The sequence below is a fragment of the Ascaphus truei genome, chromosome 6, assembly GCF_040206685.1.
Source record: "Ascaphus truei isolate aAscTru1 chromosome 6, aAscTru1.hap1, whole genome shotgun sequence".
In the NCBI taxonomy this organism is placed as follows: domain Eukaryota; kingdom Metazoa; phylum Chordata; class Amphibia; order Anura; family Ascaphidae; genus Ascaphus; species Ascaphus truei.
Genome location: NC_134488.1, coordinates 67,021,051 through 67,046,157, shown reverse-complemented (window position 1 = coordinate 67,046,157; position 25,107 = coordinate 67,021,051). Strand labels below are relative to the sequence as shown.

The 25,107-nt window shown below is 47.6% G+C and overlaps 2 protein-coding genes across 4 annotated transcripts; one reads left to right on the top strand and one right to left on the bottom strand.

Annotated features, from left to right (window-relative positions):
* Positions 1 to 532: 532 nt before the first annotated feature.
* Positions 533 to 6,191, bottom strand: S100PBP (S100P binding protein). Its single transcript, XM_075604710.1, has 6 exons — positions 6,044 to 6,191; positions 2,553 to 3,895; positions 1,893 to 1,975; positions 1,576 to 1,673; positions 1,049 to 1,133; positions 533 to 816 (listed from the first exon to the last, which is right to left on the bottom strand). Exons 2-6 carry the CDS (start codon positions 3,870 to 3,872, stop codon positions 687 to 689), a joined length of 1,716 nt encoding a protein of 571 aa, XP_075460825.1. The 5' UTR covers positions 3,873 to 3,895; positions 6,044 to 6,191; the 3' UTR covers positions 533 to 686.
* On the top strand, positions 6,161 to 25,055 carry YARS1 (tyrosyl-tRNA synthetase 1). Of its 3 annotated transcripts, none has more exons than XM_075604711.1 (14): positions 6,161 to 6,312; positions 8,025 to 8,132; positions 8,787 to 8,933; positions 9,138 to 9,313; positions 9,827 to 9,956; positions 10,078 to 10,158; positions 15,196 to 15,288; positions 17,940 to 18,075; positions 18,145 to 18,230; positions 18,344 to 18,479; positions 19,015 to 19,112; positions 19,613 to 19,806; positions 24,530 to 24,671; positions 24,749 to 25,055. In XM_075604711.1, exons 2-14 carry the CDS (start codon positions 8,076 to 8,078, stop codon positions 24,857 to 24,859), a joined length of 1,587 nt encoding a protein of 528 aa, XP_075460826.1. In that variant the 5' UTR covers positions 6,161 to 6,312; positions 8,025 to 8,075; the 3' UTR covers positions 24,860 to 25,055. The 3 variants fall into 3 exon arrangements, with proteins under 3 accessions (XP_075460826.1, XP_075460827.1, XP_075460828.1); XM_075604712.1 differs by lacking the exon at positions 6,161 to 6,312 and adding an exon at positions 6,317 to 6,377; XM_075604713.1 differs by lacking the exon at positions 6,161 to 6,312 and adding an exon at positions 6,516 to 6,540.
* The last annotated feature ends 52 nt before the right edge of the window (positions 25,056 to 25,107 follow it).

Sequence of the window (25,107 nt, the reverse complement as noted above, 5' to 3'; positions counted from 1 at the left end):
GCACAATATTATATGGGGTGCTTTACAGAACGGACATACAGGGACATCTTATACAATAACTGCATCAAACACACAATATGAAAATGGATACCGGCCACGCAGAGCTTACAGTCTAAATGGTATGTTTGGAGACAGTAGGGGAAGGAGGAAGCGCAGTGAGTGTCAGCACTGCCGAAGCCCCCGGCGTTGATGCACAAGTTCCTTCTGAAGAGGTTGGTTGACCGGGGAGATCCCAGAATTCTCTGTTCTATCAGTCCCCTCCCCCATCATAGTAATCTTCGTTTTGATTTTAATCCGATATTAAGAGGGCAGGAAGGTGGGGGGGGTGGGGGAGCAACGATTTGCAGGAAAAACATTTCCAATTCATAAATCTTCCCTAAACCGAGATAATCCGCAGGCCAGGACCAGGCCCAATAAAAAAAAAAAGGATAGGGGGAATGGAGAGAGATACACACAGGCAGAGGAGGGGGAATTAGAAAGGGGGAGAGAGATACATAAAAAGATATGAGAGTAAATCGGAGAGACACAGAACTGTGAAAAATAACATTTATTATAACAGAAGGGAGTTCCCCACAAACATAAAACCACAGAACGGCTAACTTCGGGGGTAACAGAACCTAAGGAAGGGACGATGGGACAGGATAGACCCCACAAGCCTGGCATCACGAGGGTCCGGAGTGGGGGACTCAAGGGATCGGACTCCTGTCAAATTTGGTGGGAAAACTTTGAAATCTCTGCTGGGTACCTCCGTTGTCCAGCACCCACTGATGCAAACTGCACCTCAGAGAGGACCTTGTGCCACGGCGAGGGTGATTCCTGCAACCAAGAGGGAGTGGGCGTGTAAGAGACAGATGCTGAAAATATTCAGAGCGTCCACCTCCCCCCCCTCCCAGAGCTATACAAAGTGCATCACAGAGCCAAGTACCGCCTGCTGCACCCCTCTAACCCTTCCCTGGCCCCCCCGTTATCCCTGCTCTAGATATGCCCATGTTTTTAGATGCCCTAGAGTTATGGTGCTAGCCGCTCCCTACAACCTGCACGCAGGTACCTTCTAGTCAAGTCAGCCGGGTGCTGCCAGCTGGGGTCATCTCTGCTGATCTGTTGTAGTAAAGCGGCCAATTCATAGCGGGGTTCTGCAAAATAGCACGAGTGAGAATGGGTGGGGGGGGGGGGGGGGGGAGAAAAGGACGCGAAGCATATGCAAGGGTGAGACTGCAGAGAGGAGGTGACCTTGCAGGGGGTGTAGACCCCGCTCGACTGTGCATCAGGAGGACCCCCTACACACGTCTCCCTTCTCCTAAAGTCTGCATAGAATTCTCCAACATAAAACCTAGATTGAACGATCATTAGGGCAGGGCCTGTGTGCTTATAATATCTCAAAGGGCCACCTCCCTATCCAGCTGGAACGCTGTGCACAGGGTCAGTGCTATAGGTGATCAGCGAGGGAAAGGGGGACGATCTATTGCCAACCGGGAAACTTCCAATTTTCACCCTCTCTCTGCTGATGGTTCTTCCTACGATGGGCAGACATATCTAACCTGTGTGTCTGTGGAGGGGCAGAGGGGGGTACGTTACCTTGCTGTGAGATATCAGGGTTCTTGACGTGCATGAACACATTACCCAAATAATGCCTCTTTCTCTCCTCCATGTCACAGGGAGAAATCCAGAGTGGCCTGAAATACACAAGGGAGAGACTGTAAAAGGAGGAATCTGGGATGACCAGTAGGTGTGGGCACAATGGTCACTGTCATTGGCTCTGCAGTGAATAACGTTACTTTCCCTTGCAAGTGAACGTGGTGTTAGATTGACGGGACGACACACAAGACACACTGCAGAGATCCCCTTCCCCCCCCCTCCCCCTGCTGCAGCCTCATCCCCTCATATATGGATACCTGACTACTGGTTTCGGAAGAGGGGTCACCTTCCCCAGTTTCTTCTGCCGCGAGGGGGGCTGTTTACACTTTGCAGGGGCCACCTGGGATAGGGGAAGAAAAAAAGGGATCATCATGCAGATCAGCATCTGCATGTGTGCAGAGCAATGTGCTGAAGGGCAGGTTCATGCCCCTGCATGTGAGTTTGTGGGGTCCGTGTGTTTGGGGAGGGGTGACCCTCGTGCTCAAAGCCTTGTCTATTGAGAATTGCATTGGCTTGTCTTGCTGATGTGACCTATCCACAAAGATTTCTAATCTGCGCTCAGTCCAGAAAGCTATAGGTGGGTGTGCTACAGGCTGTGACACCAACAGGAAAGCTCTTCTTAGCTGTAAGTTTGAAAATAAGACTTGTGAGGCTTGGAAATCCTGAGTACATACTGTAGCTATGATGAACTCTTGTGTTGGACCAATAAAAAGGTGCCACTGTGCACCGAATCTCACATATGTTGAGACTCAGATCACCAACTTTTAGGATGTTGGGAGTATACAAAATGGCCGTTTGCCTAACAGGAACTAGTAATGTTGCTGCCCAGTGATACAAATGTGCGCTGTGTGAATAATCTCACAGTGATGAGTATATTTGGAGCTGTTCCTCTATTTTGGAAGCTGCTCGTCAGATACCTGTGCAGGGAGTTTTCTGACAGGAGCGTCTGGCTGGGTCGCGCTTATTCCACCTCCCTGCTCATCCTTTGCCTCTCTGAAAGCCGAAGCCTCGCTGTGCTCCGTATTGGGCTTTGGCTCCTGCTCCTTGCTGCTCCTGCAGTGGATATCATCTTTCGGAGGATCAGTGCTGGCAGAGGAAAGGGGCAGAGGAAGCTGGAGGTGGTCCAGAGGCACCAAGACAGGCACAGGATCAGCTGTTTTATGGTGTATCACACTCTGCAGAGGCCCTCGCAGGTTCTCATCCTCCTCCTGCGACTCAATGTCCCCTGGGTTGAGCATCAGAAGCTCGTCAATGTCACAGTCAAAGGGCAAATCAGAGCCCTCGCTCCACCGCTCCACATCATCCAATCTGTCCCCTAACCTCTGAGAGCTTGCTGGCGATGGAGATTCCGCAGAGCAGACACAGGAGCTGTAAGGTGCAGGGGAAATCTCCACCCCCAAGCCAGGCACCGCTTGCAGGCTAAAGGGTGCGAGCGAGACCCCAGATCTGCCATCCAGAGCGTTTCCGTTAAGCTGTGAGCCACAAAGAGACAGAGTCTTTACGGTACAGAGACCAGAGCCGGTCTCCAATGGCACTTCGTCTAGCGCCAAGATGGATGAGCTACAGGGCAATGGAGCCATTGTGGCGTAGATGTTGGACCTGCTGTCCGAAGTCTCTAGATCAAACGCTGATTCCACAGGCGGAGCATCAAAGCCGGCCAGCAGCCTGCAGGGCAATAGAGGCGTCTGTAAGTCAGCACTCACAGGCTCCAGTGGAGCCATGCTAAACTTGTCATCAGTGTCCCACCCCGGAGGCTCCGCAGCGTAGCAAGAATCATCTTCTAGGAGCTCCTCAATCTGCTCCTCTGTCAACTGGCAGGGCGAGTCCACCTCATCATAAGTAAGCTCCAGCAAAGTGTCATCAATCTCATCGCAGATGTCCGGGGAGGCCGCACACTGGGCCTGGGAGAGAGTCGTGCTGTAGCTTTGCAAAGCCCATTCAGGCCGATTGATGTCCAGGGAGTGTGGTGAGTGTGAGCGGAGCGGCGCAGAGCTGGGGGTGCTGCAGCAGAATACGGCGCTCCGAAACCTCTTGCCACATGGGGACATCGCTGCCGGCTCCTCTAGGTCTCGCTTGGTCCCGGTGACTTTGTCGTTCACAATACTGATCTTAATGTCCTCCATGGTGCCCAGGAGGGGGTCTTCCCCCTTTCTTCCCCAGAGCACCACCTGACGGTGAGCGTCGAGTCTGGGGGTCTGGTCAGAAGTCCAACCGCAGGGGTCACGGGAATTCTTCATGCTTCCGTGTACAATGGGGGCATCTGCAGAGAGAGAGACAGAGGGTGATTAGTGTGCCCTGGTTGGGTTACCGCCTGATTAACCTGAGCGGGATCTCCCTCTAACTTCCTCGAACAGGCGAGTATGAAAAAGCATAGGTGGGTGACAGAACATGTGTGAGCAGATGTAGGGTTATACAGGGTGTTTCATGGGGCAATAGGACAGTGAGTGGGCAACAGTGACCAAGGGTAGGCAGTTTATAGTCAGGTGAGCGGGGGGCTGGGGCGGAGTGTGTTAAATTGTACAGCATATATGATTTATGTGGGTAGGAGTACTCGAGGTGGCAGAGAGGGTTGGTATAAGAGGATGTATGTGGTGTATTTGCCTCTGTATCAAGGAGTATCATGTAGGGTATTTCCATGTGGGTATATAGAAGGCAATGTGTAGGGTATTTGCATACATGGGGGCAGTATGTGGGGTATTTGTGGGTATAGGGGAACTGGGGATAGTATGCAGGGTATTTACGGGTATAGTGTGGCACGGGGCAGATTGTGGGGTATTTGCAGGTATGGAACAGTATGCGGGGTATCTGTGGGTATAGTGTGGCACGGGGCAGATTGTGGGGTATTTGCAGGTATCTGGCAGTATGTGGGGTATTTACAGGTATCTGGCAGTATGTGGGGTATTTGTAGTTGTATGGGGCAAAGGAAGTATGTGGGGCATTTATGTGTGTAGGGTGGGTCAATATGCGAGGTATTTGTCCGTGGTATTTGCTGGTATATGGGGTACTATGTGGGGTATTTGAGGGTGCATGGGAGAAGTATAGGGTATTTGCGGGTGTATGGGCAGTGTGTGGAGTATTTGTGGGTATATGGGTGGCAGTGTGTGGGGTATATGGGGCGATATGTGGGATATTTATGGGTGTATGGTGGGCAATATGTGGGTGTATGGGCAGCAGCATGTGGGGTATTTGCTGGTAGTGTGTGGGGTATTTATGGATGTATAGAACCAGTATGTGATATATTTGTTGGTAGTATGGGAGGGGCAGTATATGGGGTATATGCAGGCGTATGGAGGGAGGTATGTGGGATATTTGCAGGTGCATATGGAGAAGTATGTGGGGTATTTCCTGGTATATGTGGGGTATTTGCAGGTATATGGCGATCAGTTTGTGGGGTATTTGCAGGTATATGGGGTGGGTCAGTTTGTGGTGTATTTGCATGTATTTGGGTGAGCAGTATGTGGTTTATTTGCAGGTTTTCGGGGGTCAGTATGTGGGGTATTTGCAGGTATATGGGTCAGTATGTTGGGTATTTGCAGGTATATGGGGAGCAGTATGTGGGGTATTTGTAGGTATATGGGTCAGTATGTTGGGTATTTGCAGGTATATGGGGGGCAGTATGTGGGGTATTTGCAGGTATGTCGGAGCAATATGTGGGGTATTTGCAGGTATATGGGGGGCAGTATGTGGAGTATTTGCAGGTATATGGGGCAGTATGAGGTATCTGCAGGTATATGGGGCAGTATGAGGTATCTGCAGGTATATGGGGCAGTATGAGGTATCTGCAGGTATATGGGGCAGTATGAGGTATCAGCAGGTATATGGGGCAGTAAGGGGTATTTGCAGGTATATGGGGGGCAGTATGTGGAGTATTTGCAGGTATATGGGGCAGTATGAGGTATCTGCAGGTATATGGGGCAGTATGTGAGGTATCTGCAGGTATAGGGGGGGGGCAGTATGTGGGGTATGTGCAGGTATATGGGGGGCAGTATGTGCAGGTATTTGCAGGTATATGGGGGGCAGCATGTGGGGTATTTGCAGGTATATGGGGGCAGTATGTGGGGTATTTGCAGGTATATGGGGCAGTATGTGGGGTATTTGCAGGTATATGGGGGCAGCATGTGGAGTATTTGCTGGTATGTGGGGGCAGCATGTGGGGTATTTACTGATATGTGGGGTATTTGCAGGTATATGGGGCAGCATGTGGGGTATTTGCAGGTATATGGAGCAGCATGTGGGGTATTTGATGGTATGTGGGGGCAATATGTGGGGTATTTGCAGGTATATGGAGAAGCACGTGGGGTATTTGCAGCTATATGGGGCAGCATGTGGGGTATTTGCTGGTATGTGGGGTATTTGCAGGGGTATGGGCGGCTCTATGTGGGAACCACGCTGCCCTGTAACCCCTCACCCCGCTCGTCTCGATGTCGCGGGTGTTGGGGTCACATGGGGCCCCTCTTTATCCGGCCGGGACATCCTGGAGCACTGGTCGGGTCACTCTCCCCCTACGCCTTTAAGATCGATGCGCTCTTACTCTGAACCAGGTCTGCGCCAGGCCGGCCAGAGGAGCACCGAGCGCATCGATCCGTACAGCTGACGCAAGCACCGGCACACGGGCAAGTCCAGAGGCCACCACGTGACCCGCCCGGCAAGAACCCCGCGCGCATGTGATCTGAGCAGGTGAGAGCCGGGGACCGCGAAACTCCGGGGAGGCAGCTGTCTAATGATGAAGCAGGCTGTCTCACGTACGGGGGCACTGTCTTATTAGGAAGCACGCTGTTTCCTATACTGGGTGCTGTCTAGGAAGCAGACTGTCTCGTGTACTGGGGAGTGCTGTCAAATTATGAAGCAGACAGACTCAAATACTGGGGGCTGTCTAATTATGAAGCCGACAGTCTCATATACCGGGTGGGAGGCTGTCTAAGTATGAAGCCGACAGGCTCGTATACTGGGTGGGAGGCTGTCTAATTATGAAGCCGACTGGGTGGGAGGCTGTCTAATTATGAAGCCGACTGGGTGGGAGGCTGTCTAATTATGAAGCAGAGGGTTTCATATAATGGGGGGGGGGGGCTGTCTAATTATGAAGCCGACAGGCTCGTATACTGGGGGGGCTGTTTAATTATTAAGCAGAGGGTTTCATACTGGGGTGCTGTTTAATTATTAAGCAGAGGGTTTCATACTGGGGTGCTGTTTAATTATTAAGCAGAGGGTTTCATACTGGGGTGCTGTTTAATTATTAAGCAGAGGGTTTCATACTGGGGTGCTGTTTAATTATTAAGCTAATCGGTGTATCTCTCTTACGATTCATGATGTCTCATTCACCAGTTTTGGTTCAAACCAAGTCTGGCAATTTGCAAACAGATAATAGGAGCTCTATCTTATTTCTCTTTGATTGTACCAGCCAAAAACGAGCTGGGGGTTTAACGTCACCATCCCATTACAGCAGTTTTGGTTAAAATCAAGTTTGGCAATTGACACACACATACTCGTGTAATAGCAGCACAATCAAATTACTTTTCACCATCTTATTCTTCACTATCCTCTGCTAGAGCCAGACCCACTGCTTCTTTAGATGATGCAATACTCTGCCAGAATGTTTTACTTCTTTCATTGTAGGCAACTAAGCAAGTGGTTTTCAGCTTTTGTTTATTTTTGTTATGTAGCCCTGTAATTATATTGTAAAATTGTGTGGAACTCCAACCATCTCTAATAGCGCGTCTGTGATCAGATGCATTGTAAGGAACCCCGACCCTCTGAGATCAGATGTAAATCCTTCTGTATTTGATACAATTTTCAAATGACCTGAACATTACAACAAATCCTTTAGGGATGCCCAGGAACCCAAAGGTTACTATGAAACCCTGCTTAAAAACACTTAACTAAGAACACTTTATGCCACCTTTTAAGCTACTGTACGATTTAGTCTGTCTCTATTGATTACTGCAGCAAAGTACTAATTTTTGGGGTGATTTGGTGTTACTGCACTTGAAAACTTAGGGTGTTTTCTCACTATCTTGTTGAATTATTTAACATTTTTCAGTTCTACTTATGTTTTTTTTTAATGTTTTGATTATTTGGCATAATTTGCCAAAAAAAACAGAACCAAATACACATGTAATACTTATGTTGACAGAACGCACGCACAACAAAAATATAATCTGCCATAAACACACCCACCCACCCCCTGCACGTATACGACTCCCATCATACCTGCACACATCACAAACTGTGGTTCAAGATGTGACTGATAAGCCTGAGTAGTGAGAGTCTTACAGAATCCCTTGTCCCTGCTGTCACCTTCCTGTGTTCAGGGGACCCCTGCTGCCCCCAATACAGTACAGAGACGAGAGCAGTTTCAACACAAGTAACCTTTCTATTAATTGCGTACACAGGAGCCTGTCCCTCTGCCTGTGACCTCGTGAGTGTCTGTGTAATAAAGCACTATGTGTGACAATCTGTGCCCCGATGACAAGATGCAACTCATCACACGCAACCTGCAGGTAAATACACAGGTGCTGTATATATCGGGGTGCATGCTTTCACAGTACCCAACCCGGGATCTATTCTGTGTCTGTAGCACAGTTTGCTAATTTTGTTAATTGATCAGGTTGAGACACAATGTGAGGACCAGATTTATCCACCACAGCAGATGAGAAATTACAGTTTGTAGTCCCCCTGACATTCCCACAAATACAGCTTGTCACCAGCAAAGGGGGGAGGAGAAGGTGGCATGGACCTGAGGGACAGGGAGCTGAGTGTGTCCTCCTGCCTTGGAGGATGCCCACAGGAGGTGTGTGTCGGATGGTGCCCGTGGAGGTGCCTGTCAGAGAGGACCTCCCTTCCACCCAACTCCAGCAGGTCCCCTTTGACAGGTACCTCTGCGGATCTGGCATGTTAGGTTTGCCATTAGGGTGTCCTGCCCCCTGACTCACTGACCCGGGACAGTAGTCACGACTGTCCTGCATTCCACATGCAGCAGCTAGAGAGACATGCAGCGCTGAGTACTCTGACAACGAGAGGTTTCTCACAAGTGTCACACTCGGGGACAGAATAATCACTCGCGTTGCTTGATAATCACCCTCACATGTTGTCTGTGTCTTTTTGTCACAATCTGCTGTGTGTCCCTCTGTAACTCTGTGTCCCCTCTGTCCCAGGAGGTCCTCGGTGAGGACAAGCTGAAGGAGATCCTGAGGGAGCGAGAGCTGCGGGTGTATTGGGGCACAGCTACCACGGGCAAACCTCATGTGGCATATTTTGTACCCATGTCTAAGATCGCAGACTTCTTGAAGGCCGGGTGTGAGGTGAGGAGAGTGCTGAAAGGACGGTGGCAAGGGGGAGGTGAGGGATGACCGTAGCAATAGAGGGAGAGGGGCGTAGGACCAGGCTGGGGGTTAATACCTGGCCTTGCCCCACAAATCTGTATCTAGGTTCTGCAGCGAGGGTGCTTGGGGGCGCTCTGCAGCCCTGCAGTGCTGTATGTGACAGATGTCCCTGTATGCACTCAGGTGACCATCCTGTTTGCTGACCTCCATGCGTATCTGGATAACATGAAGGCCCCCTGGGAACTGCTGGAGCTCAGGACGCGTTATTATGAGCACGTCATCAAGGCTATGCTGCAGAGCATCGGGGTGCCATTGGAGAAGCTGCGCTTTATCCGGGGCACAGAGTATCAGCTAAGCAAGTACGCTGCTACACCCCACTCCCTCACTATCCTTGCCAGATCCCCTAACTCTCCTCATAATTTGTGCTGCTGCCCCCTCAAACCCTAACTGCATTCCCTCTTCTGTCGCTGGCCACTGGTACTCATATCGACAGTATAAGGACTCCCGTTAATCATACTTGTGTTATTGGTGAGTTGACGCCTCTTTGTGAGACCTCAGACAGTCCAGGTTACTCTGCGCCTCAGGCCCCCTCACCGGTCACTTAACTCCTTTTTAATAGATGGAATGCTGCACACCTTCTGTATTGCCCCACGCAGGTATAACACAGTGCTACCCCTTCAGCTACTGTTGTACCTTTTTTTTTTTATCCCCTCGCCCTTCCCATTTCGTCCCCTGTTGTTCTTAGTTCCTTCTCACCCCTTGTACTCTCCTCCCCACCCTCTACATCTGTCTCGTGTCCACTCCTTCCCTACCAGTCACCTCTCCTACCTTCCCTCTCTTCGGTCCTTTCTCACCCTGCCCTCTCCCCCCAGGGAGTACACGCTGGACGTATACAGACTCTCCTCCGTGGTCACGCAGCATGATGCTAAGAAGGCCGGAGCGGAGGTGGTGAAACAAGTTGAACATCCGCTGCTGAGCGGCCTCCTGTACCCAGGACTGCAGGTACAGACACGAGCTGCGGAGGGGGGTGAGGGAGCTTTGGGAGAGGGTTAGTGCTAATCTCTGCACTTCACTCCCCATCCGCCCCCCCCCCTCCTGATCTCACCCCTTTCATCCCCTGCAGGCTCTGGATGAGGAGTACCTGAAAGTAGATGCTCAGTTTGGAGGTGTTGACCAAAGGAAAATCTTCACGTTTGCTGAAAAGGTAAATCCTGTGCCAGCGAGAGCTGTATATTGTGTCATATACATAGTATGTCAAAAGCAATAAAATCCATGAAGATAGGGAAGGCCTGCGGAAGGATGGAATCGCAACTGAAATCTTTAAACAATCTGAGGAAGAAGTAGAGTAAATTCTTGCAATAGTCTTTACATGTTTGTGAAGGACAGGCAAATTCCAGAACAATGGAGCAACACCATAGTTATTCTCATACTTAAGGAGACCAAGAAGACCTTAAAAACTACAAACCAATGAGTCTAATTCTGATCACTTCCAAGATTTCTATGAAGATACTTTGCACAGCCTAAAGAAGAAGCAAGATTTCACAGTGTATCTAGCACAGGAAGTTGCACAAGAAGTGATTTCCCAGAGTAATGAATACGTTCTACCACTCTACTTAGGATTCATAGATTACGGAAAAGCATTTGATTCTGTGTACATCTCAGTGGTTTTGAATGCACGAAGAAGACAGCGTATTGAAGAAGTGTACATTGATATTCAAAGGGAACATTTATGAGAATGCCACATCAACCATGACATGAAGTTTTGAGCACGATAAGGATTGGCAAGGGTGTGTGACACCATGTCATCAAAGCTTTTCACTGCAACACAAGTCCAGAAGACCACCAGCAACAAATCAAAGGACTCGCCGACACAAGTAAGAAGGTGGACCACCATATGAATGACAGCAAGACCAAAGGGATGTTGAAAAAATGTAATCTCTACAAAAGATCTCAATAAATAGAAAAGAGCTAGAAGTCAAAGGCGGTCTCTACCTTGGTCGGCAAGTATCAATGGATGGGAAACTTTTTTATTTCAATTTTTTTTATTGATTTTTCTTGAAGTATAACAGTATACATTCAAATTTATAACATTGGTGCAGTGTTTAAACATCTCCATTTAGATACATATTTTCCTAATGTTGGGTAACTATTGGAACAATCCTGCAGGGCTGCTATAAAAACAGCACTGTCTGCCACAGACATACAACCTTCTTGCTTGTAATTGATTAAAACAGACCTGTTATTCCGTGACTCGGCACACAACACATTCACACTCTGCGGAAGTCCCTTCTTTGTCACTGTGTTATATGCAGCGCCAGGACCGCAGATTTCAGATATTAAACATGAATTAAATAGGCGTAGCCGCGCTAGTCCAGTTGCGATAGTGCAGAGTACATAAGTACTTCAGTATTTGGCGATACCTTTTTCTGTTTGGACTAACATTTGATATTCTAAGACTGCAGTGCGCAAACAGGGGGGTGGGAGATTTTTTTGGGGGGGGCGCGGCAGCTGCAGAGGTCCCGCACTCTCCCCCCAGGCATTTAAATTAAATGCCGGGAGACCGCGCGGCCTCTGCAACCTCCCTACTTACCGAGGTACAGCCGGCTCCAGGACGTGTTACCATGGCAACGCGTGTCAAATTACGTCACGGTTGCCACGGTAACGTGCCGTAAGGGGGGGCGCACCAAGGAGGAGAGCAGGCACGGGGGTGCAGCAAAAAAAACGTTTGCGCGCCCCTGTTCTAAGACGAGCTTCTTGAGAGCTCTCCTCTCTTCCTCAGGTCAGCAATACTCATTACAGAGATTCCATGACTATAACCACAAATACATTCACATGTCTCACACAGGTCTGCAACCCTGCCTTCCCAGATTATACCCTGCCTTCCCAGATTATACCCTGCCTTCCCAGATTATACCCTGCCTTCCCAGATTATACCCTGCCTTCCCAGATTATACCCTGCCTTCCCAGATTATACCCTGGCATACAATGAGTACAATGCAGATGTAAAAACCAATATAGTCTAAGGCAGGCGAGGTAGAGAACGCATGGTAAACAGACAGGGCAATACATGGATGAAAGGGATAGTGAGAAATGTGGAGACCATGTAGATATCTATCTATCTATTTCATTCAGCAGAGGGGGAGTGACTGGGGAGAAGGGGTTAAATTGTAAGATCAACAAAGGCAGGGAGAAACATTACAAACATTCTGATGGTGTGTAAGAAACCCCATATCAGCATTAAGTTCTCTAGCTTTAGTGTCAGAGCATTATCATTTTGAGTTCATGTTTCCTGTTTTTGCTGCTTTTAAACATTCCTTTGAGGATTTGGATGTTTAAATCATTCATGGTATGATCTGCCGGTGAGAAGTGATGTCCCCCTGGAGTGCAGTATCTTCCTTCTTCGTGGTGTGTTATTATGTGTCTGTGAGAAGTGGTGTCCCACTGGAGTGCAGTATCTTCCTTCTTTGTGATGTGTTATTGTGTGTCTGTGAGAAGTGGTGTCCCACTGGAGTGCAGTATCTTCCTTCTTTGTGATGTGTTATTGTGTGTCTGTGAGAAGTGGTGTCCCACTGGAGTGCAGTATCTTCCTTCTTTGTGATGTGTTATTGTGTGTCTGTGAGAAGTGGTGTCCCACTGGAGTGCAGTATCTTCCTTCTTTGTGATGTGTTATTGTGTGTCTGTGAGAAGTGGTGTCCCACTGGAGTGCAGTATCTTCCTTCTTTGTGGTGTGTTATTGTGTGTCTGTGAAGGTTAATTCGGTTGGATATTAAACATCAAATGTGACCCCCTCAGTAACGAGAAATAGATATACATTATCCGCCTTTACCCAGCACGCACACAGCGGTATAATATACAATCCCAGCTGCTTACTCGTGCCATTCAAATGCCCTTATTTCCCAGTAATCTTCTTACATTAGAGGGGCTTTTAGTCTCATAACTTGGCCCAATCCCCACTTTTGTGCAAGGAGATTACTCCAGAAATGAGAATATTTGAGTGATATGACGGTGATGTGGTGTGACACGCAGTCTGTATGTGTCTCTGCTGCATGTATGGGGCTCACAGCTGCTGCTCCCTCTGTGTGTGTGTGTGTGTGTGTGTGTGTGTGTGTGTGTGTGTGTGTGTGTCTTTCTATGTATCTCTTGGACTGTACAATAGTATTGAAGTACAATTTTTAGAAATATTTTTATTTATTTTTAACTTGTTGCACGCCCTGTATTGTGATGTGTGTACAGCACTGTGTACACTGTTGGTGTTGTGTAAATATGCAAAAACAGACACACACACCTTGGCCAGTAAAGGCACTGACTAAACAATCACATAGTTTGAATCAGAGGAACCTGGTTCAAATCCCAGTCTGCTTCTTGTGACCTTTTTAATCCTGTGTCAGACACCAAAAACACAGATTGTAAGCTCTGCAGGGCAGGAACTGTGTCTGTAACAATCCTATGTGCTGCGTATCGTGTTCTGTACTGTAATTGTGAAATAAAAAGACAGCAATGTATCAATAAAAAAAAAATTGTTTTTTCCCCCAAACTTGTTGGGATATTTATATTGAATTCATACACTCACAGCTTAAATGTAGTTCTTTTCCAGCAAACGTCAACCTGGGATTTCAGAGGTTAATATGCATATGCTAATAATCGTGAGTGAACTGTCTATTCAATGAATTCCAGTTTGGGATTCCAGAGGTTAATCTGTATAGGCTGGGGAGCAGCACGCAGTAAAACCAACGTTTTTTGATATAGCTTCCCAGCGTGTGTAACAGTGGACTCTCTGCTCCTGTCTGATTCACACTGCCTGGAGTGTGAATCAGTTGACTACCAGGAGCAGAGAGTGCACTGTTACACACGCTGGGAAGTTATCGGAAAAATGTTGGTTTTACTACGTGCTGCTCCCCAGCCTATACAGATTAACCTCTGGAATCCCAAACTGGAATTCATTGAATAGACCGTTCACTCACGATTATTAGCATATGCATATTAACCTCTGAAATCCCAGGTTGAAGTTTGCTGGAAAAGAACTGCATTTAAGCTGTGAGTGTATGAATTCAATATAAATATCCCAACAAGTTTGGAATTTTTTATTTTTTATTAATACATTGCTGTCTTTTTATATTTAACCAATTTATGTTCATCTATTAAACTTGAGTCAACGCGCCAGAGGACATCATTTCTTTCTGCCTTTCAATTTTGGAGGGATGTGGAACTCTCTCCTGGACTCTGGCAGGTGGACTTAAGTATATTTTTTGATTGGACTTTGTTCATCCTCCTATTATACATTGTTTTTGCACAGTCACTTTTTATTTTATTTTAGATAGTGTTAAGCGCTACTTTCTCTTTTTTTCATTTCTCCTTGTGATATATCTGGCCCACCGCCATTTTTTTATTTCTTCACCCTTGTGATGATGTCACAGACATTTTGTTTGGTTTTGAACCCATTCATTCTTTTTCCTGTCTCTTTGGGTAATACCCAGCATACATCGCTCCATACTTCTTTGCATTGTCTGAAGCTTCAAAATTATCTTCGCATTTAGGGTCCAAGTTTCACATCCATACGTGAGCACGGGCAGCATACATTGGTCGGAAACTTTCCTTTTGAGACACAGTGGCAGTTTCCCTTGAAAGATTATCCTGTTTCTTTCAAATGCGCTCCATCCCATCTTCATTCTCCTATTGAATTCATTCAAAAGGTTCCCATCCATTGTTACCTGCCGACCACGGTAGACATAGTCTTCGAATTCCTAGTTCTATTCCATTTATTTTGATCTTTGCAGACTTGGCATATTTGAACATCACTTTGGTCTTGCTAAGATTCATACAGAGGCCCACTTTCTTACGGGCTTTGGCAAACTCTTCAATGTATTGGTAAGGATCTTCTGGACTTGTGGCAAAAATAACATTGTAATCTGCAAATCGTAGGTGACTCAAATTTACTGTTGATTTGATTCCCTTTTTCTTCCCAATCTAATGTCTTGGAACAATTCTTCAAGTGTTATTGTGAAAAGCTTTGGGGACATGATCTATATCTATATAGATATCTATATATATCTCGATCGATCTATATCTGGTTGGGGTTCATTGTTCTGATTGGTTGGAGCTCAGAACCTTCACCTAATGAAGATTTGGGGTAAAGCGCTTACCTTGTGTAAACTATATATTTTGTATGTGTGTATATACCAGAGAGATGTGTGCCGGTAGGAAGGTATCACCACTGCTCTTATGTAACCTCTCTACCTTCCAGTGCCTGCCGTCCCTAGGATACGCCAAACGTATCCACCTGATGAATCCAATGGTGCCCGGACTGACGGGAGGCAAGATGAGCTCCTCCGAGGAGGTGAGACCATGTGGGAGCAGGGCTGGCGTCTCCTCACATTCCACTGCATGTGTTTCATGTCAGGAGTAGGCTACAGGCCCATGTTCAGGCCTGACATAAAAAGGTTGGAGCAGGGGTGGGCAACTTGCTTTTTTTTTTGTCTGCACCCCTGCCTGCCCCTCCCACTCCCTTTTCTCTGGTGTTTTTCTGACGTCATGTGATGTTACGTTGTCATTGCAACGAGACACCATGTTATCCCACTTGCCCGCCAAGAAAATGTAATCTCCCCCCCGCCCCCCCAATTTGCGCACCCCTGGGTTAGAGGTTAGGATGGGTGGAAAAAGGTCACTGCTGCTCTCCAGAAGCTAATTTGCAGTCACTAAGAAAGAAGCAACGCAGGATCTCCAGTGTGAAGAGATGTTACCGTTCATCTCCTACAAGCTGTGTAATGCAGCGCAATGAAGTCCATATATAGAACGGCTAGGAAGCTAAAAGACCTGCCCAGAGTTCTCATTTGCATATCCAGAACCCTTCATCTATATATTTTTTAGTAAAAATGCACCTCCCACTTAAGGAGAGACCACAATACTTTACAGATAAAGAACACATTAAAATGATATACCATTATTTTGTTAGCAAAAGCCAGAAGGAAGAGGTGAGTCTTACACCATGCCCGAAACAGTGGTCAAAGTCGGTATATACCTGAGCTCTGATGGTAGCGAGTTCTAGACATGCACACTGGAAGGCCCATCCACCTAGTGTAGGATGCAGTACTATTTGCACAGAGAGGCGGGCCTGTGCCTGAGGACCTGAGATCCTAGCCAGCATCCCTCTGCGGCTTCAAGAGAGACTGCAGATAGACAGGCCCGTGATTGTTTCGGACAACTTGAACCTAACAGGGAAGATCACTGGAAGTCAGTGCAGATCGCATAACATGGGAGTAATATGCTCAAATCGATAAACATGTCCCTGCATCCGAGCTGCAGCGTTCTGCACAAGCTGGAGCCTCCACATCGGCCACACTGGTAGTCTTGCATAAATAAGGCATTCTCGTAGTCCAACCGCATAGACACAAAGGCATGGACCAGTGACTCGAGGTCCATATATGACAGGAGAGGATGCAAACTCCGAAGCAGCCTCCGATATATAAAAAAACAGACAACAACCAAGGCCACTTGAGCTCGCTTGTTGAGACTGTGGTCAAAGATGATGCCGAGATTAAGAACCTGGGACACGGGCAGTGACTGCACACCACTGATTAAAGGCAGCTTGCAAACTCCATGTTCCATACTTGGGTTTCTTGCCGAACCCATAATTATTAGTTCAGTCTTGTCAGGATTGAGCTTCACCTAATTCATCTCCATCTATTCCGCCACCTGGGCTAGACACGCAGTCAGTGTGGCAACTGCTGTCCTGGAAAGAAACATCGATCTGGGTGTCATCCGCATACTGGTGGTACTTCAGACCCTGCTTCTGGATGATATTGCTCTGCGATCCTTGGTTGCAGGATAACTCCTGTGTCACGTGACGGTTTAGTTAGTGCAGCAGATGCACTCAGGAATTCTGTCTTTCCTGCCCGAGCTTGGGCCTAAAATCCACTCATGATTTCTCAGTAAAAATTGTAAGACATAAAACAGTGATCTAATGTTACATAAGTGGAGTCAGACAGCACTGTGGGTTAGGGACAACAAAATATAGTAAATGGTGCACAGAGAGAGGGTTGCCAGGTGGCTTCTCCAAAAATACTGGACTCAATGGTGAAAGGTGTGTCAGGTCACTGTCCAGTGAGGAAAATACCGGACACATACTGTACATGTCCAGTATTACAATACCTCTCATTTTTTACTGGACAGAGTATCCAAATACAGGACAGTCCAGCTCAATACCGGACACTTGGCAACCCTACACAGAGATAAGGGGTGTCCCCAAAATGTCTCTATTATGGATACTCATCCTATAATGTTCATACAATGTGTGTAATCTCCAGCAGTCAAACAATGCAATAGTCAAGTATTAATACACAAATGTGTATATGTAATAAATATGGATGAATCAGCAGAAGGATTGCATTCAAATGTAAACAAGGTACACCTGGAGGGGCGTCTGTGCCTTCAGCACGGGGAGACGGAGTCCTTTTTGACATCAGAACAGAACCAGAGGATAGAGGGAAGTAGCACACTTTGTTTTTTGTGAGTGGGCTTGAAGAAGGGCATATGCAGGCTCGAAATGTTGCCCCCCTAATCAATCCCTTTTCTAGTTACTTTTAATATGCAACACTTTTTTTGGTCTCCTACTGTTTTTGATGAATATTTGTGATACCTTAAATGAGCCACTATATGGGAATCTGTGCACATGGAATTAACATGTACCTACTTTACATTTAGCATTCAATCCGTCCGTCCTTTATTACACATACATTCCATTTTTGCATCATTACTTGACTATTGCACATTTTGAGCGCTGGCGATTAAGATCTAATGTTTAAGAGTAAGATGACGTTATGTATGTTAAATATATCATCTTTTAACTTAATTGGAATTGCAACATTAACCCTTTCCTGTAATCCAGGGACAGGGGGTTAAATGCTCTGCTGTCAATGGAACAGGGATGGGATGGAAAGAAAGTCGGTAGTGACTGTGCTGGGTGCCCCCCCTCTTCTCCTCCCCGCACAGGAGTCTAAGATCGACCTCCTGGACACTCCTGGGGAGGTGAAGAAGAAGCTGAAGAAGGCTTTCTGTGAGCCGGGGAACGTGGAGAACAATGGGGTGCTGAGCTTCGTCAGACACGTGCTATTCCCTCTTAAGTCAGGTGAGTTGCGGGTGAGAGGGGGGGCATGCCCTGGTGCTGACCTCTAACCTCTGACCCTCTGTTTTGCAGAATTTGTGATCCTAAGGGACGAAAAATTTGGGGGAAATAAAACTTACACGGATTTCGAGACGCTGGAGAAAGACTTTGCAGAACAGGTGGGGAGACGGCTGGGGTGCAAGGCAGGGCTGTTGGGGAGAGGCATATGATGAGGTGGCTGGGGGTATTCATTGTCTACCGCTAACCCTGCTGTCTACCACATCCCCTGTAGCTACTGCATCCCGGGGACCTGAAGGCATCTTTGGAGAAAGCTCTGAATAAACTGTTGGACCCAATCAGGGAGACATTCAGCACCCCAGAGATGAGGAAACTGAGCAACGAGGCTTATCCTGACCCCTCCAAACAGAGTGCGGACTTTAGGGGGGGCTTATATTTCTTTTACCTTCTCTAATTTTCATACCTGTCCTCTTCATTCTCTGTCTCCCCCTCACTTTTTTTATCAGCACCTAGTTCATGGCTGGCCAACTCCAGTCCTCAAGGGCCACCAAGAGGCTAGGTTTTAAGGATATCCCTGCTTCAGCACAGGTGGCTCAGTTGCTGATTGATATCCTTAAAAACTGGCCTGTTGGTAGCTATTGAGGACTGGACTTGGCTACCCCTGCACTAGTTAATGTGCAGACGCTGCTTCTCCATGTCAGTAAATCTGTTTGTGATCAAAGCTCAGAAGCTTCACTGTATATTGAATAGACTGTTCTCTGTCTCTTCTGTATCTCTGTCTCTTTCTCTCTCTGTGTGTCTCTCTGTCTCCGTTGCTGTCTGTGTGTCTCTTTCGGCCTCTCTCGCCCTTTTTTTTTTTTTTTTTAATTTCCACTTTCTCTCCTTTGTTGGGTACCACTCTCACTCTTTTTAATTTTCTTGTTCTCTTTCTCTTCCCTCTGTCAGAGGCTGCACCTAAAGGTCCTGCTAAGAACTCCGGCCCAGAGGAGCTGGATCCGTCTCTCTTGGATCTTCGGGTTGGGAAGGTGCTGAGTTTGGACAGGGTGAGCTCTAAGTGGATACTCGTAATTGTTCTACAGCGCAGCACGCAGATGTGTACAGATACTTGGCATCATCATACAGCGCAGTGTGATGTGCACACAAATAACACACTGTAAGGTTATTTACGAAGATCCATTGTGGGTAGATGACCCCGGTCTGGCGTTAACTGCCATTGACTTGAAAGAAAGTTATCGGCGGATTAGGCGCGTTTACCCGCAACTGACCGTTGTGACACGCACCATGTGTGCAGGCAGTGTAAAGATACTCCACACTATTATATAATTAGGGGACCCAGTTTTAGGTTTTAATCAGAAAACCCCACTGACTGACCGTCCAGCTTTGTCTCATTGTTACCTCTGACGAAACTGATCTTCTGAAAATGTTTTTAATGTGGTTATAAAATAAAAACAGAAAACCAAAACAGATCTAGTCTGCAGCACTCTGACCCTGTGGCTGTATACATGCTCAGCAGTGCTATACCGTGTGCTCTCCCCCCCTGCAGCACCCCGATGCAGACACCCTGTACGTGCAAGCGGTGGATGTGGGTGAGCAGAAGCCACGCTGCGTGGTCAGTGGGCTGGTGAGGAACGTGTCTGCAGAACAGCTGCTGGGACGCTCCGTCGTGCTGCTCTGCAACCTGAAGCCACAGAAGATGCGCGGGGTGGAGTCGCAGGGAATGCTGCTCTGCGCGTCCACGTAAGTCACAGGGTGCAATGCTCTGCGGGAGTCTCTGCACTGGGACTGCCCATGTGTGTATTTTTCATTTCATACATAACTACTTATTCACATTTTGTATACATATGTTTGTGTATATACACGTATGTGCATATATACATATAGGTGTGCATGTACATACTGTATGCATATATACATATACATGTGTAGGTGATCAAACAAAACAGATTGAAGCGCAAATAGCACTAATTCTGTGAAAAAACAATCATGTTTTAAGAAAAATATACAATAAAAATAAATATTTACGGTCCCTGGAGATAGTGCTGCTCCCAGACAGGACTCAGACCAAGTCCAGAAGAAGGTTGACAAAGATGTAGGGAGAGGGAGTGGCTCAGTGAGTAAAGACACTGACTGGCACTGAGTTTGAAGCAGGGGGGCCTTGTGACCTTGGGCAAGTCACTTTATCTCCCTGTGCCTCAGGCACTAAAAAACATAGATTGTAAGCTCCACGGGGCAGGGACCTGTGCCTGCAAAATGTCTCTGTAAAGCGCTACGTATAACTAGCAGCGCTATACAAGAACATGCTATTATTATGAATTCCGTAGCACAAATAAATCAAAGGACATGTGAATAAAGAATATATAGGATAGTGCAATACAGTAAATAATTCCAGTGTGAGGGAAGTAATGTGAATTTTCCACTCACCAGTTCTGTAAAGAAATTGAGCTCTAGGGTTGTCTAGATAAACCAACTCTTATGGACATCCAGGGATCCTCATCAGGCATCCATCAGAACCCTCAGGAGATTCAATGGCTGAGGGATGAAGGGAGGGGAAATCCCGTCTGCACCATTGCTTTTGTTTCTGTTCATCTTCGATTCCCCTCCCTTCATCCCTCTGCCTTTGAATCTCCGGAGTGTTCTGATGGATGCCTGATGAGGATCCCTGGATATTCATAAGCCTTGGTCCCCGCTGGCTGCTGCGGGGATAAAAGCCGCCCCCCAATGGGGCCGGGCCCACTGCGAGGAGTGACCGCCGCGCCACGCAGCCAGTTTCAGGCAGACATGAAAATTGTGAGTAAAACTAGCGACGGAGCGCTAGGCCACGCCCCCCGGCAGTTCAGCCAATTAAGGCGAATCTGCCGGGTGACGGCATGGCCGCGGCCCCCCCGTCTTTTCCGCAGCAGTTCATTGCGGACCGGGGAACTCGCCTGCATGTGCCGCCTGCCTGGCAGGTGTGCGTGCAACGCAGACAGCGGGCCGTAGCCTAAGAGTTGGTTACTCTAGACCAGGGGTGTGCAAACTTCTTCTGTTGCTTGTGCCCCCCCCTGCAGTGTGAAATGCGTAGGAGGGAGAATATGGATATTGTTTGTCCAGTTTGTGTGTACTTATAAAGCCATTCTCTGACCATGGGTTTGGATTTCCCAGTCACTGCCGTTTTTCAGCTGCTGCTCCAGACACCTGCTTTATCTTTTTGTCGGACTTCACTAGGCCATTTTAAAACGCAGATTTTTTTTCTTCTGCCATTTTTTTGTAGATCTGCTTGTATATTTAGGATCATTGTCTTGCTACCTGACCCACTTTCGCTTCAGTTCACGGATGGATGGCCTAACATCTCCTCTAGAATCTTCTGATTCAATGCATTATTCATGGTTGTGTCAATGATGGCAAGCCGTCCAGGTCCCGAGGCAGCAGAAGCAGCCCCAAACCATCACACTCCCACCACCATGCTTGACTGTTGGGATGAGGTTCTTCTGTTCGACGCAGACAAAACATAACGTTTCTCATTGAGGCCAAAAAGTTCTACCTTTTTAATTAGTCTGTCCAGAGAACATTGATCCTTGTGGATCATCTGTATGCACTTTGGCGAACTTCAGATGGGCAGCAATGTTCTTTTAAGAGAGCAGTGGTTTCTTCCTGATTATCCTTCCATGAACACCATTGTTCTTCAGTTTATTTCTGATAGTTGAGTCATGAACACTCACATTAGCCATGGCAAGAGTGGCCTGCAGATCCTTGGCTGTTACTCTGGGGTTCTTTGAGTTCCTGGTTGATTTGCCGGTTTGTTTTTGGAGAGATTTTGGTAGGACGACCGCTCCTGGGTAGTTACTGTGGTCTTGAACTTAGTCTACAATTGGACAATCTGCCTGACAGTGGATTTGTGAAGCCTCAAATACTTACAAATTGTTTTGTAACCCTTTTCTAGACGGATGAGCATCAATAACTGCTTTTCTGAGGTCCTCTGAGAATTGTTGATTGTGGCATGATGTGTTTCCACACACCTGTATGGTGAAAACCAAAGTCACAAAGTTTCTGATCTTTATATAGGGTGGGGCCTAGATGTACCTAATTATTTAAACACCTGATTCTAATTATCCCCTTTTAATTTAGTTGATAACCAGGGTTTCGTTGACTTTTGCACATACCCTGACCCTTAATTACTCAGTTTGTCTAATTCATACATTATTTTGTTTCAAAAGACAGGGTTTATATTAACTAAATCCATATTTGATATTTAAGAAAAGGCTGGTTTTGATTCAAGAAGGTTATCATGGAATTTCCGTTAACTATCATTGGGGTTCAAAATGCTCAACACTGTATGAACATACTGTGTGTGTGTTAAAATGTTTTACTAGGAAATAATACATAGTTACCTCTAGTTAAGTATGTCCTGGGCACAGAGTTGTAATAATACATGGTTACATTAAATGGAGTGGTTATACGTTGTATTTGCAGACATTTCAGGATGGCATATTGAGTTGTAGAGGGTGTCTGGCTTGCTAAGGTGAGTTTGGGGTGCAGTACCATGTACTGTCCTCTGTCTATAATTGGCATCTGCTGTGCGATGCACTTTCTGACCAGTTGGGTTAAGGAGGATTTGTTCCTAGAAAGTACACCTAGTGTGGCATAGGTTTTGGTTGTCAGAGAATCAATATGCAGCCAAATGTTAAGTGGGAGTCAAGCTATATGTCCACATACATTTAAAACTTGTGACTGGGGCTAGAATTAGTGTTAGAGTAGGTTCTGATCTGTGGCTGTCTTAGCTTTAGAAATTTAGCCTTGGTCCCAAATACCATAAGTTGTCTGTTTTAAAAAGTTTGTTTTTACAAATCCAGTATTCAAGTCTTGATACATTTAGATTAGACACACACTTCAAAGTCAGTGAAGCTAGGGTTGTGTACATATAAGATTTGTCATGTGCATATAAGATTTGTCATCCGCATACATGCTGTGGACCAGGCCTGCACAACTTGTAAAGTGAGAAGGGCCGAACTGCTCCAAGGAAGAAAGATTTGGGCCGCACGGGTAAAATAATCATCATCATATCTCCTCCAGCATCCATCATCCTCTCATCTCCCCCAGAACCCCTCATTATCAACCTTTGCAAGACTCCCCATCTATCTCTCATACCCCCAACTCTCACCCACATCTACACCCCCACATCTCACACACAATACCCCCCTTGCACACCACACATCCCATCAATCCCGCCCCTCACATCTCTCCCACCCCCCGCCCCTCACATCTCTCTCCCACCCCCCGCCCCTCACATCTCTCTCCCACCCCCCGCCCCTCACATCTCTCGCCCACCCCCCGCCCCTCACATCTCTCGCCCACCCCCCGCCCCTCACATCTCTCTCCCACCCCCCGCCCCTCACATCTCTCTCCCACCCCCCGCCCCTCACATCTCTCTCCCACCCCCCGCCCCTCACATCTCTCTCCCACCGCCCGCACCTCACATCTCTCTCCCACCCCCCGCACCTCACATCTCTCTCCCACCCCCCGCCCCTCACATCTCTCTCCCACCCCCCGCACCTCACATCTCTCTCCCACCCCCCGCCCCTCACATCTCTCTCCCACCCCCCGCCCCTCACATCTCTCTCCCACCCCCCGCACCTCACATCTCTCTCCCACCGCCCGCACCTCACATCTCTCTCCCACCGCCCGCACCTCACATCTCTCTCCCCTCCCCCCGCACCTCACATCTCTCTCCCCTCCCCCCGCACCTCACATCTCTCTCCCACCGCCCGCACCTCACATCTCTCTCCCACCCCCCGCACCTCACATCTCTCTCCCCTCCCCCCGCACCTCACATCTCTCTTCCCGCCCTCCCACCCTACCCTGATATGCCTACCGGTTGGCGGAAGAGCAGGCAAGCAGCCCGGCACGGAACTGTAGCAAAGGCCTTTGCCAGATCTAGGAATATTGCACCAGTTCCATTTCACACTGAATCTCATTGCAAACTGTTAAGAGGGTTGTTACCGTCAAGTGGTTTGGGGCGAAAGACAGATTGGGGTTGGCTAAGGAAATTTGTCTTCGTATAGTAATCGTTTAATTGGGAGTGGATACATGTTTCCATGACTTTGGATAGTATTGGGAGAAGAGATTGGCCTGTAGTTGGGGACAATAGTTTTTGTCCCCACTTTTGAAGACTGGGACAACTCTGGTGGTTTTCCAGGTCTGTGGGACATGATCTGAGGACAAAATAGTTGGTGTTGGACTGGCTGACACACACGCATATGTAATTGACATTTGCAACATCTTAACCCCTTCACTACCAGGGGGCCTACAATGCCTTGTACAGATTTATAGCACATGCAGTGTAGATGTCGGCATGCAGAGCAGTAAGATGGTGGCATGCAGAGCAGTAAGATGGTTGACCTTGCTGGGATAGCTCTGTCTCTGACACCCACAGAGCATCGTGCCCTTTCTGCATTTCACACCTCCTTGTGTCTCTTCCTCACAGGGAGGGGGAGCCCAAACAGGTAGAGCCCCTGGACCCCCCTGTCGATTCTGTGCCCGGGGAGCGGGTGTATGTGGAAGGGTACGAGATGGGACAACCAGAACCCGAACTCAAACCCAAGAAGAAAGTGTTTGAGAAACTGCAGGTAACTTACATCACCCATACACTTGCACCCCACTGCTGTCTAGTCTCCCCCTAACTTCTGCCCCCTGTCCTCCCCAGGCTGACTTTAGCATCGCTGAGGATCTCTGCGCTCAATGGAAAGGGAAGAATTTTATGACCAAACTCGGGGCAGTGACGTGTAAGACACTGCGAGGAGGAAGCATCAGCTGAGGGCGCACCCCTCCCCCCCACTAGCTGCACGCCGTGGACCATGGCATTGCTAAACCCAACAAAGCAAAGGGTTAACTGGTACTTTTTAACTTGCTGGGTGCATGTGAACAGGTAACCGGAGAGGTCATCTTGGACTGTCTTGCCTCTCCCTGACCCAACAATGTCAGAACAAAATAAAGATTTGCCAGTCACCTGAGCGTGTCTGTTTGAATGTCCGTCTGTCTGTCTGCCTCTGCCTCTGCCCGCAT